Source organism: Strix aluco, chromosome 3 (genome assembly GCF_031877795.1).
Source record: "Strix aluco isolate bStrAlu1 chromosome 3, bStrAlu1.hap1, whole genome shotgun sequence".
Classification (NCBI taxonomy): domain Eukaryota; kingdom Metazoa; phylum Chordata; class Aves; order Strigiformes; family Strigidae; genus Strix; species Strix aluco.
Genome location: NC_133933.1, coordinates 27,436,629 through 27,456,428, shown reverse-complemented (window position 1 = coordinate 27,456,428; position 19,800 = coordinate 27,436,629). Strand labels below are relative to the sequence as shown.

Here is a 19,800-nt window from a genome sequence, read left to right as displayed (position 1 = left end):
GTCAAGGAGTTCACATACTTTACAAAGAAATATTCCTACAAGGCAGGTATTCCTGTTTTTCCTTTTTTGGGGCCTCTTATGATTAGCATCCAAAATCTTGATCCTCAGTTTCCTATAAGTGGAAAAACTGGGAAAAAAAACCAACATTCTTGCCCTGCTTTGCAAAAAGCCCCACAGACATTACCATTTCTATGCTGGTATCACTCAAAATAATAGGGTCAAAATATAAAATAGAAAGTTTTAAAAACCATGTCTTTGGAGTATTTTTTTATTCCATACTATTACTAGCAGTGATACCTGTCCTGTAAAGATCAGACCTAATGTGATGGTGAGGATTCTGCTGAAGTCTGTACTGGGGTTTTTGTCACTGGTGAGAAAAGCACTGCAGGAGTACGCAGAATCTACAACAATATCAAGGCTGATTCCCACTGATCACAGCAAAGCCAAGAGTTTATCCTGTGTGCTTTTCCATACAGCTGGAGAATGATTTCATATGCAAAGATCCTCACAAAGATCCTACAAAGATCCTACATCCTCCTATAAATCAGAGTTCTCTGCTGCCTGTTCTTCACCCAACTTAACAGTGGCCTATCACCAGTCTCACCTTTTCTACATTAGGTTTCTATGGCAAAAAAATATTACTACCTTTACTTAAATCAGTGTATTTCTAACTGTGGTAGGACCCTGCACACACAAGACAGCTTCAAGACAGTGACTTGTAGCCCAGTGGGCTGGATCGGCACATGCACTCCTGAATTTCACTCCACACAGAAGCAACCAGCATTTACTTCTGAGCAAGGGCACAATTATGATAAAGACAGCATGTGCCCTTGTGCTTCCTCTATTATACAATTTCTACTTATTTTCTCAGAGAGCTACATTTTGGGTATCTATGAATCTGAGAAATCCTAGTTCAGACATGAGCACCGTTGACAGGGCAAGACACTGCTCTAACTGTCCTTGTAGTGTCCGTCCTGTGGGAACATACGGGCCTTCGTTTTCCAGCAACATCAGCCAGACACATACATTTTAACCTATTCACTTGGCAAAAGAGAAAAAAAACACCCTCTTGCTGCATTTGGTTGTTGTACCTTTGCCTTTATTTCCAAGTTAATCCTTAGTTACGGTTATTGTCCCCGGTATTTCATTTCACAGGATGCTATCTGGCTGGCTGAAGTCATATCTCCATTTTATATGAGGGCAAAAAAATCTCACCTGTAGTCCTTTACCCGCACCCATAAAACAACCCATAAAAATGCCTTAAAAGAGTCAAGCAGCAGACTTACCTCCTGCACCTCAGCTGCTTTCAGAGAGACAAAGCAAATAAGCAGGACAAGGCTCAGAAGCTTGCCCCGAAAACAAGACCTCTCGCTTTTACGACAGCTCTCAACCGGCGCTGACGTGAAGCCTGCAGCCTGACAGGTAGCTGGGGACCCCAGAGCACGGAGCCGCTCTCGGTATTGGGAAGCAATGGTGAGCAAGGGAGACCAAACTTCCTCCTACATGCAAACTCAAGATTCAATTTTCTGCAAGGTTACCCCCAATAATTAAAAGGTTCTGTAATTTATCCTTAAAAGCTAGTCACGATGGGATCCATCAGAATCGATCTGTTATCTTTTACCTCCGCATGTACCGTGCGTGTGCATATCGTATGTAATATGGTTTACCAGATGAATGCTGGCAATATTTTCCACTAATTGCGAGAGTTACTAAACTGAACCTTAACTAAAATTAAGTTGACTATTAAAAGCTCAATGAGTAACCTAGCAAACGGAAGCACTGTATATAGGATTTAGCAAGCACGCAAGTGATCTGGCAACCACCAAGGCTCAATATTTGCTGAACTTCCTATACCTAAAATTGGTTCCATACAATAGCCATACATTCGTTATGTATGACGATTTAACACTCACAATACTGGCTCTCTCCTGCTACTGGTCCAGTAATGGGTTTCTTTATATCACCTTACTGTGCTATATCTAATTTGTGCTCTGTTTTATCACTCTGTATAACATGTTAGTGTCTTCATAGGAGTTCAGGAGCAGATCTTCTGCAGTGAAAGAAAGAGGTAAAACAGCAAGACAGGAACACTCACAAGACTTCCCCTAACAAGTTTTATGAAACTGTCCTTGAAATGCCACGGTGAGATTATGTGACAAATAATTCAAAAATACAAATGAAATGATGAAAGATGTGCTTAGGAGCCAATGTTTGTATGTATTAAAACACCAAAATAAATGTATAATAATTCAAGCATGCTATTCTGAAAACACAAAGTTAGTGGACTGAAAGTTACAGGTTAATTTATAACATATACTCCCCACTGAAATAACAGATCTCCCTGTATCAGTTTTAAAAATACATGAATAATATTCTTACCTATTAAGATGTCATTATCATAGACAGTCCTACAAATTTTAACTTCCTCAATATAAACACAACTAGGTTTTGTAAGGAACACAAATAGCACTTGTTATTACATGTTAAGTTTATTCACTATATATAGGCTTTTTATGATTGCAGTTTTTAAATTTTCAAAGAGTATATCCTTTTTTGTGCTTGTACAGTTTCTAGGCTATACCGCTATACAAGTATGTCTTATGTTCCATGTTGTTGTTTTCAGGATTTTACACATCTACATAAATCACAACCAGCAATAAATAATATTAAGGTTGCACGCAGTCTAGCTGTATTTGACAAATTAGAAAATTAGGAATTCCCTGAGAAGAAGTTCTCTCTTTCAGGAGGAGAAAAAAAAATTTTAAAAATTGCTCTTATCTATTAGGTACAGGCAAATGCCTGTACAACTCTTGCATAAAAAAAGGGAATGATTCAGTAGAAATTCTAACAGATTTCCTAAATACTTCCCCCATAAAAAAATCCAATATTTTAAAAAATAGAAGGTCAAAGTGAATGTATGCAGAGTTATGTGAAAGAGTTAAAGTTATTGATGAAAGACTATTTGCTGATAAGGATGCATCTATTTGAAATAGGATAGCATTTGGGACTACTCGAACAAAAGTCTACAGAAAACTGATAAATCAAGGAACTGAGCAGGATTTAAACAAACAACAGACATGGCTGAGAACACATGAAATGTCACGAGTACAGCTGAGAAATAAGTGATGGCACAGGACCACTTACTCAGCTACTAACAAGACATTATTTGCTTTGGCCTCTGCAGAGCAAGGCAGCTATCAATCCAGCCACAGCTCCAGAAATTCTTGAGACTGAAGCCCTAAAAAAGGGATTATTATTTCTGGGTGCGCACGTGGAACACACCAATAAGTCTGGCTTTCAAAAAACAAAACATGCACCATATATCACAGAGTCAGGTGAAATCCTAAGTGACTTCTTGCAGAAAGGAGTTCTTCCTCCCCAAAAGTGCTTCCCCACAAAACTGCTGTTACAAAACACCAGGGCCTGGACTCTCCAAGAAAATCCCCTGTTTGTTGTTACTGCGGGTATGTGAGTTGGAAGGAAGAACAAGTACAAAACAGGTTCCTTTAGGATGTTCTTCAGTTTCATATCCCAGTACCCAACTTCCAGGTGCTTTGCCCATGTGATGGAGCCCTCAGACCTCTTATTAGGTACCCCCGTGTCTTGTGCAGTGCCAGCAAATTCACGAGCGGCCATCGCCGAGCAGAGAGCAGTCTGATACTGCCAGCAGGAGACAATGAAGGCCACACATATCTGAAGTCCCACTTCTTCTCTAGGGCCTACATGTTTGAGCAGTGATACTTAAATTTCTGAGTTTTGATATCTTTTTCAAGGTTCCCAAGGTGCTCCTGAAAGAAACCTACTGGAGGGTCCTTTTTTTCAAGGACATAGCTGGAGAAAGTGAGATACAGCACACACAGCAATCCACCCTTTTGCAAGAGGAGCTCATGCTTTCTGAAGTCTGTCAAGACATGGGGGGAAAGATGGGAGCAGAGAGGCTCAACCTTGTCAGGATGGAAGTGCTTGAGAACATCCAAAGCAGATCTTTGGCCACCTGGGAAAGCTCGATATTGAAAACATAGGCACTCACACAGGTTAGGCAACTTCTAAGGTTAGGTGGCAGTTCAGTGGGGATATCGAGGATCTCAGTTTGGGCTTTCAATGCCTAAATCCCACTTAAGTCCCACTTAAGGCATCTAATCCTTTTGTGGATCTGGGCCTAAAGCCTTGCCAGGAAGAAGAGAGTCTATGCATGCAAAAGCTGATGGTCAGCGACAGTCTGGTTCTATTAAAACTAAAATACACAGAGAACGACCTTATTTTGTACAAAGGAATAATGCAGAATAATCAAAGACGTATTTCTAGTCATGGAAAGTTAATGGAAAGTTAATGCAGCTGATACAGATCACAGTCCTGTCTTTAGACCTCACGACAGTTTTGCTGACCTGGAGAACATTAGAACCCATAAATCATGGGTCTTCAATAGCCCATAGAAAGAAGTACATTTGGAAATGTTCAAAAGACAAAATGAATACAAGAGTCCTCAGAAAAACTTAACTTACCCACACCAGCTAAGAGGCAAAACTAGAAAGGAGCAGAAATTTATAAAACACTGTAATGCTTACATAGAGTTAATAATTCAAAGAACAATATTCTGTCATTCAGTGACCAAGTAGTTTGCCATGCTCCATGAAATTAAGTAGTTTCAGTCCAGTTCCTGATAGCCAGGAGTCCACCTGACAAAAGCTACCAATTTATTTCTCACTTACCTGCAGTGCTGTTGACTATCTCAACCATGAAGTAAAGTGTGAGTAGAAGTGGATACCAGTTTAGCCTATATTCCCTACACCTGGTACCTCCATATCAAGACCGCCTATTTTTTTTTTAAAGATCCCTGCACTTACACCACTCACATGTAGTTCACAGGACTGCCCAATATGATATTTTCATACAGAAAAAATATCTAATTGACAAAAGTGGTCTTTGCATAGAAGTAGTAATTAGAATTACAACCATAAAACACAACTTTTTGTTATTATTCTATATTACTGTGTTTACAAGGGAGATATCATTAATTATTACTAATTATTTTAATGGTAAATATTTCTGCTGGTCCCCAAGCATGCACTGCAACATTTGCCTGACTGCACACACTGAGGATTCTCTACGGGTAAAACACTGAGGTCTCCATTTTAGGGAGTCAAATACATCTTCACAGAGCTCTGAGAACTCTGGTCTAAGTCTCCTGCAGTTGCCCTTCAACCAGCACTTGAACTTTATAAACTGAGAGAGAAACAAGGGGACTTGCCTCCCAGTTGTTCCTACCTGCAGATGGGCAAAGAGTTCTGGCAGCTCACCCACTAACTCCTGCAAGTTTTGCATTACAAAATCGGTATTTGATGCAAAATACAGGAGAGTAGACAAGCACGTATGTCAAAGATTGTAAAGATGCCAGTGAAGTCCCTGGGACCACAGTGCACTCCTTCCTTCCTGAACACTGCATTATCTCTCCAGACTGAAACTTGGTTTCTTCTGCCAGGCACAATGATTCAAACATCCCCCGCCTGGTTTTCAAGCGGTGTAGGAATTACTAATGCTTCATAATGAGCTCATGGTAAGGAGGCCAGTGCTGTTTCCCCAATTTACTTGGATATTGGTCTCAAGCCTCACTGTGCTTTCACCTGCATTTTACTTTCAGTTCTGGATTCATCCCAGGATATGTACGCAGAGCCAAGGTGGTATCTTTTCTGTGCAGCCATCTCATCCCTTTTGGTAAAGTGTTAATATACTTATAGGTCTGATTTACAGGAGTACCCCAATACACGCTTAACACCGACACAGACAAACAACAGAAAATGTTTTGCAATTTGGCATATTTGTTTTCAAATATTCCTGTTTAAGTGCTTTCCTTTTACTTCTCAAAAGAAGTCAGTCTATTTTTGCCTGCTGTTAATCTATGTATAAGCTAAATCTTACCTTCCCGACTCACACAGGCAATCAGCCCCTCCGTCTGGCAAGGCAGCTCAGAAGAATAGAGAAAGCAGGATTTGTCCTGTATCTACCTATGCATTTTAGTTGCGACCTGTGCTTGACAGAGACTGGTCAGCTGTAACAGACTGATGAGAAATTGAAATACTTCTGGTTGTAAAATATATAAATCATAATTACTGATAAAACAACATAGATGTATGTGACATCTATGAAATACAGAAATAACCTAGAGATACAGAAATAACCAAACTTCCAGTCTAGGACTCTTATAATCTAAGTTTTCCAAATAATATAAATATCACGACAAGTAAAATAGACACAATGGTAAGTCAGTGTACTGCAAGGTGACAGTGCTGTCCACAGAACAGTAAGGGTTAAATTTTTTTTAGACATTTAAGGGGGCCATGAAAGTTGCGAATTTAGATTCACACTGATTTGATCTGTTATATTAAATAATGTGCAAACTTATTTTTGTTTCCATTTCTTACTGACTACTATTCCCATTCCAGGTTCCTCCTTACAAAGCACAAAGTAGCACGCAGGAACAAATTAAGGGAGAAACATCAGTGGAATGCAGCAGGCTTGGGGGAAGAGACCCATTTACGAGAAGAAAGTGCTTAAGCAGGGGCATTGGTGTCTGCGTCTACGTGTACATAGAGGGGTTTGGTGAGCGCATGCCCGGGGAGGATTTGATTATGGTCAGAATTTGTGAGTGACAGCCATGTGACAGCTGGGAGTCAGCAAAGATTTTGTAGGGATGGAAATTCCTGAGATAGGACACACGACTGCTCATGCGATCTGCATGTGCCTATCATCATGCTGTATTATAATAGCTGACACTATGGTTTACCAGTTCTCCAAAAGAGACTATAAATTAGGAAGAGGATTTGAGGAATGGTGGATGAGAAATGAAAGTCATAACATTTAAAAACGAAGGGATAAATATAACTTGTTTTCATGTTACCAAAGCACGCAAACAAATATCTCCAACCAAACCACACAACAGTAGTAAAACTTGCATTTCCATTATTTATCTTTAGTGACAGGTTATTATTTCCTCAGAATACAATTTTTTTTTTCTTACTAACTTATCCAGAAAGGCCTCAATCCTGCAAACACTTACACTTAATTTTAAGTACATGAATAATCCCACTGATTAAAGCTATTCCTACATTTTCAGGATCAGGGCCTAAGTCACAACATGCAATTAAGCAGAGGCATTTCCAAAGAACTGCTTCATTTTCCCTTCCAGGGGTCTTACGCAAACATGAAGCCAGTGGAGATGTGCAATTTAAATCAAACCTGAAAAACTGAAATACTTTCCCTTTAACACTGAATTCAAGCCGATACAGTATCACATGACCTTTACCGTAATTTCTATTAAAATCATTTCATGTCTGGTTGCTTCTGCTATCCTGGCTCATTTGTATTGTTTACAACAAGTCATTGCTCTCGACAGTTAGTGGTGGCTGAATCCATGGTTACCAGTTTTTACATTCACTGGTTAAATGGAATGCAGCTCTTCGGTGGGGTTTCATGGAGAAAGCTCTTAAGAAACCACAATCCAGCTATCAATCAGGCTAACCTGGGAGAAATTAATCTGATAAACAGAAGTATCGTTGTGTATGAAAAATTTATTGAAAGGGAGCTCAAGGCTTTTATTAGTCGCAGTCGCAAAAGTGGACACGTTCGGATCAGACTTAGTGCACAGAAGACTTAGGTTATGTGGTCTATGTCTGACATTCATCCATGTTGTGCCTTCTCTGGCACTCACTGCTAATAAAACTATACTGTTTAAGGCTTTAAAAAGAAAAAATCTCAAACACTTATTTTACCAGAAATGTGCTTGGAATATAAATAGTGCTTAAATACAGGTTTAACCAGACTGCAGTCCCGGCAAAGTAACTTAAACAGACACAGACAAGATAGTAAAACACAAAATAGACAGCCTTGAGTAGAATTCAATTAAGACAAAAAACACCTCAAACAGTGCAACATTGTTAATGACAAAATTAAGCCTGCAAACAAATATATTTTATTGCTACCTAAGAACAATACGCACTAATTCCGTTTGCCCTGTTATTTATAGTTTGGCGTAGGGTGGGGTTGCCAAAATCAAAAAGCAAAGCAAAAACTTATTTGCAAGATGGACCCCCAAATCCTTTAAAATGCCTAAAAACATAAGAAAAGTTCTCTATAGTTTGATGGCTACAATAATTGTCCCACAAGCTACATGAGAGCAACAAATAGTTAAATCAAACATATTACTACTAGCTCATCTACTGCAAAGTCACTGTATCAGAAGCCCGAATTGATTTGTTTCCTTAGAACAAATTGAAAATGAATGTAACATAACATTCAAAAAAAAAAAAAAATCCCTCCTGCCCTGCTAATCGGATATTGTATAATGGTTGATTGCAGCTTTGCACCGTGCTATTGTTGCCTATATCATACATACTTACAGGTTCTGGGTTCTTCCAAGAGTTTGGTGCAGTTTCAAGGACAAATGTCTTAAGGAAGTCTTTCTACTGTGCAGCAGTGATCCTAGCTCTGATCTCATTACATGAGCAAAGTGCTACAGCTGACAATATAAAGGAAACTTCCTGCGTGAAGAAGAAATCTTGGAAAGTCTCAGGTTAAAAAGGCTGCTTAAATATGCTGCTTGATTTGCTCCCTAGTTGTGTATACACAGTAGCAGCTGATCTCTGTTTGCAGCCCTGCAGAAAGAAACCTTTGCTGAAAACCAATGGCATCACATTTCAGTGGAGCTACTGCCAGGCTCTGGAGAGCAAAGCAACCTTTGACAACTTCACCCAGTTCGAATCACTGGCGTTTGCTGCATGTCCTGCAGGACTTTTGAAACTGCATATTTACTGTATTATTTTTATTAACGCCACTCTGAAATCCTGCATCCTAGGCAGTCGTGATACAAGCAGAAGTCTCCCTCGCTGTAATAGCAGGTTTGACTGTGTCACGACTGTGAACTGCAGAATTCGCCACAATATATTTTGCTTTGTCTTGATTGTGGCATTTGCAGATGAGAAGCTGTAAGCTGCACTCAAAAGCATTTTCTGACTTAGAATTGCTAAATTAAGTGCAATAGGCATCCTGTTTATCCTAAATTCATCCCGAGCCTGCCTTGCATCACTCACCCACTTCTCAGCGCTTTTTTTTCTGATACAGATTACAAGTCAAAAGATTTTGGGAGTGGGAGGGGGCTGGTTCCTTCATTTAATATCTTATCTAGAGCCTTTTAGCACGGTCCCCATTGGACTAAAAGCATGGAGCGCAACATCCCAAATTCAGCAAAGTTTGAGATTCTGACCAAAGTCCCAGTGTGACTCCAAATATCTGTTAGTACCCCCTTAGCTCCTGCCTCAGGCCTTCAGAACCAACCAGGGGTGGGCAGAACCTGCATCAGCTTCTCTAGTTCTTACTGCTGTCCAAGTAAACAAACAAGACCAGAAAAGCAACATTTAGAAATAATACATCTGCTAGCGCTATTTCAACTCTTGAACTGGGAAGCAATGCTCCAAACACATCCTCACATTTGATGTTAAAGAATTATCAATAATTAATTTGGATTTAGTTGTTTCACCATTTAGCCCACGGTGATTCTCTAAAGAGTAACTGGGACCATACATTCCCCTGGCACACTGTTAGAGCGTGACCATAAAGCTTGCACGCTGCTTTCCAAACAGGACCTACTTCTCTCTCCAGGATAACCAGCAAACCTCAGAAACAAAATTTAGAAGAGTTCCTTTTAAAAGTGTACCACTGCAGAGTTTGGTTAGGCAGAGTTAAGGGGGTTTTTTCCAGGCATTTGTAAAACAGATTATTCACCGCTCTCTTTTCCCCTCGGGCGCTATGACTGTTCTAGCTACTAGTATATTGCGTGTTATTTCTTTAATATTTTGAACTTTATTCCAAAGGGCAGAAACCAAAACTGACAGTACATCAAGACAGCATGCTTTATGATTCAAAGAGCAATATAATTGAGATCCTGTGCATACACAACATCTTAGTGTGCATAAGCACGTTGCACACGCGTGCACACACTCACAAGCACAAACAAGTATAAGGGTTTGTGGCCCAAATTTCAGAGATACTCATAGTTCACGTCCTCACCTTCCCTTCTATTTAAAAAAGCAAGAACAAGCAAAATCTGATTAGTAAAACATTGAAAATAATTTTTATAAAAGGTAGGCACCATTTATAGCAGGGTAACCATGCTGATTCAACATGCACTTCCACACAAATTTGCCTCTCTCCTTTGGGAGAAGGATCTTGTCCACCCCCGGACCATGTCACACCAGAGAAATGAAAGCATGTGGTGGCACCAGGAGGATGAATCTTGCTCTTCTCCCTCAAGAGACAGTGCAAGGCAGGGAATCGAAATTCTGGCTACGAGGCTGGGCTCACTGATGGGCTGCGTCCCCTCCAACACATCACCTCACCTTTCCATGCCTAAACTGGCACCATCACATTTAATGTGTGTTGCAAAAGCACAGTTTCTGTGCCTCTGTTGCTCAAGCTGCGAGACAGGGATTGCATGTCGGAGAAATGTAAAGGACTACAACCTGAGGTTGTGCGTCCAGCTCCCAGCTGTGCCCTAAGAAGGGCCGTGACCTTGGACCGCCTGCTCTCTGTGCTCCAGTGCCCAGCCTGCTGCCCAGACTCCACATACTTCACTCGCAACCCTTGTCCACCTGGTCTCTTCTGACTGTAATACGGCAGGAGAGGGGTTTTTTTCTTTTAGAAATTCAGCACAAAAACAAGCTCTTTTTGTCAGGTGGAACTCAAGGCACTAATTTAAGACAAGTAAAAAAAAAATCCTTGTGGAAGCAGGAATTTCAGTGAATGAAGAATTCCTCCTCAAGAGCCTCTAAATACCCAAGTGTCTGTGCAAAAAGGCTGAGACTTCTTAATGCAGCACAAGAGCAGTCATCCAACCATATTCAACAGGCCTACCCCACACAGCCCAACTGGCACTTGTTAAGGCTGGAGGACGTCCACTCCAGGTTAGACTTCATTTCTCCTTGCCTCTCTTCTATAATCGTGTCCCATCTGTCACAGCTGGGTCAATACGGATCCAGGGACACAGCTCCTTCAGGTCCAGTCTTTTGTAAAAGTATATATGGATCCAGATCATGGGACACACAGGAATTGCCAAATCTTTCTCCTTCCAGTCTTCACAGCTATACCTCAACCTGCGACACTCTGTCTTTCCTTTTCTCTCCTTTCTGATTTTCTTACTGAATTTTGTTTTCACAGCATTGTATCCAGCAGGGAGTATAGTAACAATTCAAAGTCCATTTTCCAAGCTTTGGAGGACAGGGTAAAGTAGCCTGGCTACTAAGGAGAGACCACAAAAAATGTTCAGAGAGGATGGGGAGCAAGAGCTAGGCAAGAAATGAAGAAGGGGAAGCCAACCCCAAGCTTACGGGATGTCAGAAGCTGTATGTCTCCATCCCTCCTCCACCCATCCTCAGTGGAAAGGGTGGCCCTTGGAAACCAACCCCACTGCCTGGTCTTCTGAACTCTGAACTAGTACTGGGCGCCCAAGATGGGCCGTGCCCTGCCTTCCCGACGTCCACCAGTTGTAACAATTTAGACAGCTTCTTGTTTAATTCATGTCGGTCTTAAAATGTAAAGACATCATCAAGAGGAAGTCATTTAAGGCTAATACTACAAACAAGTAAAACAGAGCAAATTCTCAGTTTTAGCATCAATCTCAGGATATTTGTTTTATATTTTAAAACCCTGTTTCCGGGAGTCAAGTAATAAGAGATCAGCTCTCTCTTTTAAAAAGAGATTTCTGGCTCTTGTAATAAAAGAGGAATGATTGAAAGTAACCGCAATAAAACAAGTCCAGCAGAAGCACAGTGACACTTTTAAAAGTCACACCTTTTAGCTAGTCTCAAAATTTTCAATAAGCAGTATCAGTTTTAATCATCAATCTCCGAGCCCAATAGGAGTACACAGAGTAATGAGATCTACACCTGAAAGCACCTGGAAGGCCAGACTCCAAGAAACACATCCCACCTGTTTCAGTCAGACACTCAGGATTTTTCTTAAATGTTAAGTCCGAAACTCTGTTCATCTAGACGCGTCTGATCTCTGCACAGATCCTGAATATGTCCTATCCCCAGCCTATCCATACACATATTAACTGTCACTACTGGATTTCCTTTCCAGCGTTTTAATGCATTTGCATCCTCATCAACATATGGAACACCTTCCTCATCCTCACACACTGAGTGGCTACGCTCTCCTCATTGGAATTCCTCCATAAAAGTCACTTGTCCCTTTTCATCTATTAAGACTTTAACCCAAAAGTAATACAATCATCAAGAAATTTGTATGCCTAAGCTAGGTGTTGGTCCCATTAGCAGCTCTGCACTAACGGATTGTTCAGGATTCTCTTTCCTGTTGTATTTACTACGTTCACATTTTGTGCTATCTGTACAATTAAAACTGTTTGGTTTTCACACTGTTCTTGTCTTTTATTTGCTCTCTAAAGTATCTGGCATACTTTGAAACCAATATAGGTCATAATATAGATGTAAATATCACCATGGAGGCATCACAATAAATTTGACATTTGGAATAATTCATTCAAGGTGTCTAGATTCAATTTAAATTCTTTCCCAATTTTAACTGAGGCTTCATAACCAGATGAACTTAAACGAAGGTGTACGACTTCATGCTACACCGGTAATCCACCCTAACTAGGAAATAAATTTTCAGTGATGAAGTTGAATTGTTCGTACAAAATGCCAGCTTCAGCTTTTCACCCATACAAAATAGCTTGGAAAATATATACTGCATGTGTTTATTATAGCTACAGTTGCTATGAACATCTATAACTCTCCAACAATTTCTTTGATTTATGTTCAAAAACATACAGGGCATGAAATGATGCCTGCAACCTTACATTTCCCTCAAGAACATTGTGGGGAGAAGATATATTCCAAAACATCATGTTAGATTCCTTGTTATGTCTCCTTTTTAAAATAAATGTATGATAATCAATTACACATGCTTCAAAGCAACTGCCACTAGATTCCCCAACAGAAAAGCTGTTTGAGAAAAGTTCCATTTTCTTTCCCCTAATGGTTGAGTTATAATAAGAGATCTTGCTCAGATATTAAAGGAAAAAAATTGTATTATAAAGGATAGGCCCTGCTCAACTTGTATATGCATGCACAGGTTTGTGCTTGCCTAGACTTGACTTAGAACAGGGTTTTCAGGGAAGTAACATCTCCACTGATCAACATGCTAACAGAAGCATGCGTGTGTGAAGATCTTGCACCTAATCTCCTTGTCATATATGCTTGTAGTAATCCAGCTGATGTCAAGAGAATGGCACAGATGATAAGTTAATGTATCAGGCTCGACTTCCCTTTCAACCTCAATATGCAAAACATTAATTTAAGAAGTCCACCCAGCTGTAGCTTCCACTAGAAGCAGAAACCTGCAGATGTTTATAGGAATATCAATTAAGCTGAATGGGAGCTTTGCCATTAATGCTGGTGCATGTAAGGCTGGACTTTGCAGATCTGCCTTGAACTCTATGCAGAGGCTGAAGTGCATGTTTTCTCCAGGGTATTGAGGCCGATGGGTTATGTGCCATTAAACAGGTGAGCATAATACGGATGATATCTCCACAACCTCATGGCTCTGGCACAGGGACAAGGGCAGCCTCCCTGGGCAGCACCCTTGCCCCCGGTGGGTAGACCGGAGCAGCCGGGAACACATGCAGCAGATGGCACCCAGCGTAGAGAAGGTCAGGATCTTCTGTCTCCCCTGCACCAGGTAGTTTGTGCTGCCTGCACCCCAAACAGGGAGTTCCTGTTCCCTACGCCCTGGGCTTTTAATGCCTTGGGTTACACCGCAACCTAGACGGCTGGCAAACAACATAGAAAACTGGACTGGATGGGACAAGCCCCTCTAAGGAGGACTGATACCTACTGGCACTGAGTTTCAAGCGAATATGAAGTAAGCCGCATCTGAGACTTGTTTCAAATAAAACATAGCCCTGTTCATCCCTACAAGTGTGCAAAATTTGTGTGCCAAATCTGGAAACAGAAACAAATTCACTCATTCCACCCAGTTGTGGGGTTTTTTCCATCTTCCTTTGAATCAAACCCTCAAAGAATGAAAATTCTCAGGAAAGCAAGTAATGGCCTGCACCCTCTTTGGACTGCAGCGCTATTTTATCCGTTACTAATGAAGCCTTGGAGGAGGAGGAGGGGAGATAACTGGACATGTGTGCCTATTGCCCATGTAGCCCCAGCTAGATAGCATCAACAGTTGTTCTCCTATTTTCACAGTGGGAAATAAGCAGGTACTAGCTGTATAGGAATAATCAGGAGGAATCTAGGTCAAAATCAAAGCAAGACTGCTCTGTCCATTTGACAAAACTCACATGCAAACACAATACCCATGTAAAAACAAAGAACTTATTTGTAACAGTTATCTCTCTTAAGATTGCTAAACAAGCGTGCAAACATTGGCCTACCTTGAGTAAAAGACACTATTCCTTCCCTGTGACTTTTGAAAGGCATTCAAAATCGATATAAAATCACAATATTAGGAAATTTTATAATCATTATTTCAAAAAGGCAGACTTGAAAGGGTCTCTTGTTCATGGGTAAATCTTCAGTTAGTTTTTCTAGTACCGGTGGTTCAATCGAAAGATTCGCCAACTGCCCCCTGGAGAAAACTGAAGATCTGCATTTAAATGGAGATATAGTATTTCCAAATGCACGGTACCTGCAAGGCAGATACTGTCAAGGTTTCTTAGTGAGTGGATCTCAAATTGTATTAGCTACATTTCAGTGCTGTAACTATCCTCATTTCGTAGGACCGGGGCCATTTCCATATGATTTTTCTGTGTGCGTGCTTTGTAATATTTGTCCTGATAAGTCAAAATTAAACCCCCATCCACAACAAAGCCCTCACATACCAACAACAAGGGATTACAACCTTATGTATAATTTTCTGATATGGACGATGAAACTACATTAGATAGCTTGACTAGAAATCTTAAATAATTGAAAACTCTGATGACTTAATAGAATAGTAAGCTTGGTTTACAATGCAGCCAATTTAGAGCCATAAAAACACTGTGTAAAATTTTTATCTTGTGGTTGACCATTACATATCCTATTTATTATTCCAAAGTATTTCAACAGCATCTTTCTTCATCAGTGTGGCTGCTGGCATTTAGCACCCACTCGCTAAATGCACGTGATTTTCCTGGAACAGCTTTAGGAAAAGAAAACACAAAATTAGCAGATCACTACAAAACTGTTCCTTGTTACAATATGCATCTTTGCACATTCTGACTTGAACCGACTTCATGTGCTGCAAAATACGTTCGAAACCGCCGAGACTTAAATATAATAAATCAAAGCCATGCACGTGAAGTTAAAAAGACTGGTGTAACTACTGATCCTGACACATCAGAGAACCAGAAAAAAATCAAACCTCATGAATACTTTGTTGCTAATGTACACGAGTTCAAAGAGCAGCGTTCCTCTTAGGAAAACATCTTAATTTTCATATCAGAAAATCATCCTAACCTTCCCCAAAAGTTTTTGCGAGTATGCAAGGAAGGCAAAGAGAGGGTTTAGAGTGCAAAAGACACTTGTGATGGGTTTCAGACATGCAGGCATTGGTCCAGGCAGCCTCTCGCTGAAATTCAGGTTGCAATTGAAATGTCCCTGTAAACAAGGTTACTGCGAACGGCCCAAGATATCCTTCTCAGCAACACCTTCACCGGGAGCCCTTCAGCTGTCTACTTAGTTTGTTATACCTTATCTCGCAGCCCTGACATCCTAATGCTGATTCAAATTCAGGATTCAAAATGAAAGATGAAATATCTCTAAGATCACTTAATATTGAAATACCGCTGCAGTAATAAGTGGTGCCAGGCTCAAGATAGGGATATGGTACTCTAGTGGTAACCTTTTAATTTCTGACAAAATACTGTGGAATAGCTGCGATACTGCACACAGAGTTAATGCAATCGATTTGTTTTCCTTATTTTGATAATGAGCACACTGAATGTCGTGTTTACCTTCTCCTGCCCCTGGCACATTTTAAACTGTAAAGTCCTCTAAAAGGAGACCTGCCAGATTCCCATACGAACGTGAAACCCCTCACACCACAGCCCCCCCCTCCCCAGCACACAGAACCACGGCTACCTTGATGCTCTCAAGACAACAAAGATCATAAGCACGAGTCGTTTCGTCATTCTAAGTCTTTGGCTATTTTCAGTGGAAATGCAACGCACGCACCGCGTATAATCTAATGTAGGTTATATTGTAAACTACTCCCATTCTGAAAGTAACGGTAGGTATGCTACACCAGAGCACTTTGTCCTCTGAAATAAAACAGGGAAGTAACACCAAAATGTATCAGGCAAGTTTTACGCTTTGTATTTGAGACAGGGTGGCTACCAAATGCTTCAAACTTTGGTGGTTTTATGCAAAGGGCATTCAGATTTCCCTCCTGGCCACAAATGATGATAGGCTGAAGTGTGTCGGGGGTCATCTGTTTTTTCTGTTGGCTTATGTTTGCTGTTAGAGTCTCCTTAATAGTATGAAATGACAAGATTGGGGGGGGGGGCGGGAGGGAATTACAGGAGAGAAACCCAAGCTGCCTAGTGCCTGCCTTCCCACACTACCATTCACCTTCATTTTCCTCTCCTTTATATTCTACTCATTTTTACTTGCCTCCCCCATTATTTAGTCATCTCCTAAATGCAGTCCTCTCTTCTTTGGTATCACGAGAAACATATTAACTAGACCAAGTACTCAGAGCGCTTCCCCTGCAGCACTTCAAAATATACCTCCAGACCACTCGCCCCTTCGTAGCATTAATGCCCAGGAAAAAAAAAAAAAAAAAAAAAAAAAAGGGGGGGGGTGGGGGGGTGGGAAACCAGTTTCCTCGCAGCCGGGTCACATTCGGATCCCCCCGCGCGACCACTTCTGTAACCCCCCCCCCCCCGCCCGGAGCCGGGAGGGTGAAGTATCGGGAGGAGCCGGCGGCGCGCTGACTTTCCACACTTTGCTTCGCCCCTCCTGATTGTGGGTGCGAGCGGCCCCCGCTCCCTTTGTGTGTGCGTGTCCGTGTCCCCCTGCGCCCGCCCGCGGGTCCCCACACTCCGGCGCAGGCAGAGCCGGGCGCGTCCCGCGTGGCGCGGCCACGCCGCCGCTCCCGCGGCCGGGGACAGCGAGACAGGAACCCCCGGCGGCGGCGGCGGCGATGCCCCCCGCCCGGCGTGCGGGGCTCCCCCCAGGCCTGCTCGGCTCCCCCCAGCCGCCGGCAGAAGTGTTTCAAGAAGGAGAGGGCGGCGGGGGAGGGACGGGGACGAGGACGGGCCCCCCCGCCGGCCTCACCCCGCCGGGGCGGGCGGGCCCCGCCGCCGCCGCCCGGGCCGCGCCGCAGCCGCAGCCGGGACACTTCGGGGCTCCCGAAAGGGCACCCCGGGGGAGGGTGGGCGGCACGGGCAGCCGTCGCGACAGTCACACGCGCCCCGGCACAGGCTTTGAGAGTCCGGTCCCCCTTCCCGGCTCGCAACCGCCAGAGTCACCCCGGGACCCCGGCCCCAAACTCTTGCTGGCTGAAGCCTCGTCACTTCCCCGGCACTCCTGACCCTGGGCAACGCGCGGGGGGGACAAAACCTGCCGGGGTAGGGTCTGTCAGCGGGAAAAAAACCATTCTCCCTTCCCCCCTCGGGCCAATAATTTTAAATAATAGTCCGAGAGGCGAGAACGGCTAAACCCCGGGTGGCCGGTGCTGCTGTGCGGCTTTTTACGAAGCTGATTTTTTGGGGGGAATGACTCTGAGCAAGTGCAAATTGGCAAGGTCTGAAGGTGGAAGGGGGGGGCGGGGGGGGAAGGGGGGGGGGGTGGGAAGCGCTTCTGGCAGCGTCTCGTCTCCAAGCAAAAACATGCCCCCGATGCAATGCCAGCTCGCAGAGGTGCGGGGTGGGGAGGGGGGGGCTCGCTTTACCTGGTCAGCTCAGAACCGCAGGCAGGTTAATCAGGTGAGTCGTCGGGGATTTTAAAGAAGCCGAAGCCGGTTTCTTTGCTAGGAAAGTCTACAACACCATGCAGGGACATTGCAAAATCTTTACACACGCCTCCTTTAACTGGGCTCCCGCGACCTCCGCCGGCGAGGGGGGAGCCGCCGGCGGGCGGCAGGCCGAGGGGCGCCGCGGCGGCGGGGCGGGGGGCGCGGGGGGCGGCGGCGGCGGCGGGCGCGGCCCGGCGGGCGGGCGGCGGCCCCGGGCGGGCAGCGGCGGCCCCGGGCCCCGCGGCCCCGGCCCCGGCGGCGGCCCCGGGCCTCCCTGCCGCCTTGGTAGCGCCGGTCCGCACTCGGCCTGACCCGGGACGTCACGCCGCCTGTCTGTTTTCTCAATGATAACTTGGCAGGAGAAGGGGGAAGCGGCCGGGTTTTTCCTGGGCTCGTTACCGGGTACGTGCACGTTTCCTTTGCATGCGGGTTTTTTTTTTTTTTTTTTGTGCAGCGGCGGCGGCATTATATTTTTTTTTTTTTTTTTTTTTTTTTTAAGAAAAGCGAAATAATAAAAAGCCGGGACAGGAAATCCGGGGCGCGGCGGGGGCTGCCGCCCCGCGATGGTGGCGGCCGCTCGCCGGCGGGCGCGGGGGAGCGGCGGCGGCGGCGCGGCCGGGGGGAGCAGGCATGCGTTCATCTTTTTGTCTTTCATTTTACCTTCAGGGTGACATTCAGTGCCAGGCGAGCCTCGCCGGTCACCGCCAAGTCCCACCTGGAAAAAACAGACAAACCAAACCAAAACAAAACAACCCAACCAAAAAAAAAACCCGACAAAACCAACTACCGATAACGGGGGGCGGGGAGGGGGTGCCGCGGCTGAGTCCTCCGGCGGCGGACGGGACACCTCGCCCAGGGGACGCGGGGACACACACGGGCACGCACACGCCGCCAGCCGCCAGCAGGCCATTTGCCGAGCCGCGGCAGGGGGGGCGGGGAGGGAGGGGGGACACCACCAAAAAAAGAAAAAAAAAAATTTTTTAGAAAAAAAGGAAAGGAAACCACCCGAAACGCAAGAGGAAGGTAGGCGAGGAGCAACGCTGCTGGCGGTGCAGCCGCCGCACTGCTGCTGCCGTGCAGGCCCGGCGCCGCGCCCCCCAAAATCTCCTACAAGCCTCTGCAAGGGAAGGCTGGTGGGGAGGGGGGGGGAGCCCCCGACGCACAGAGCCCTCTGTCAGCGGGTTAAATTCGGGGTGCCCCGGTGCGCCCCGTGGGCTGCGGGGCCGGAGGGCGGCAGGGCGGCAGCGCGCGAGCACAATGGCGTCGCTGCTCGGGCGAGCGAAGGACTCGCTGAACCCTGGCAGGATTTAATCACGGGTGTTCAGGCCATCGCTGCCTACCTCTGCTGCTAGGGTTGCGGAGCATCTATTTCTGAAAGCAGGACGTTTTACGTTAGAACAGAGCGCGAGCTCAGGCCTGCAGTCAGCACCGAAGTCGGTGTGACCACGGTGCACGCTGTGAGCGGTGTTATGAGTAATGGTAGGGGCTGGTAAGCCACCTGCATTTTCTTTCCTTGATCTGGGCACTTTTAAAAGGCAAATCCTGTTAAGTCTACGTGAACGGTCCTGCTAAATTCCGGGGACCTTTTACACGTTGGCTTTAACTCGGTGCAAAAGCATTTCCAGAACTAGGCCTCACTTAAAACGAAACTCTCCATGGTAGTCCAGATTTAAGTGCCTCTCTAGCTAGAGAGCAGTTGTTACTTAGACACTGTTAATATCCCAAACTGCTGAAACACCACAACACCTGCACAGCGACCACAGAGCGTCCCAGCAGCGC

General features: G+C 44.3%; 1 protein-coding gene across 8 annotated transcripts in view; it reads right to left on the bottom strand.

The window, feature by feature from the left end:
- ESRRG (estrogen related receptor gamma) overlaps positions 1-19,800 on the bottom strand; it is a 408,226-nt gene that overhangs the window by 369,558 nt on the left and 18,868 nt on the right. The window contains exon 1 of one of the 8 annotated variants that reach the window (XM_074817907.1): positions 17,959-18,098. The exons of 3 other annotated variants lie outside the window; for them this stretch is intronic. Coding sequence is in view for 2 of the 5 variants with exons in the window: in XM_074817900.1 (XP_074674001.1) it covers positions 8,394-8,491 (98 nt within the window). In the remaining 3 variants the exon portion in view is untranslated. Of the gene's footprint in view, positions 1-8,393; positions 8,617-17,958; positions 18,099-19,800 lie in introns of those variants that run through there. 4 more of the 8 variants (XM_074817908.1, XM_074817900.1, XM_074817901.1 and 1 more) reach the window with 4 other exon arrangements.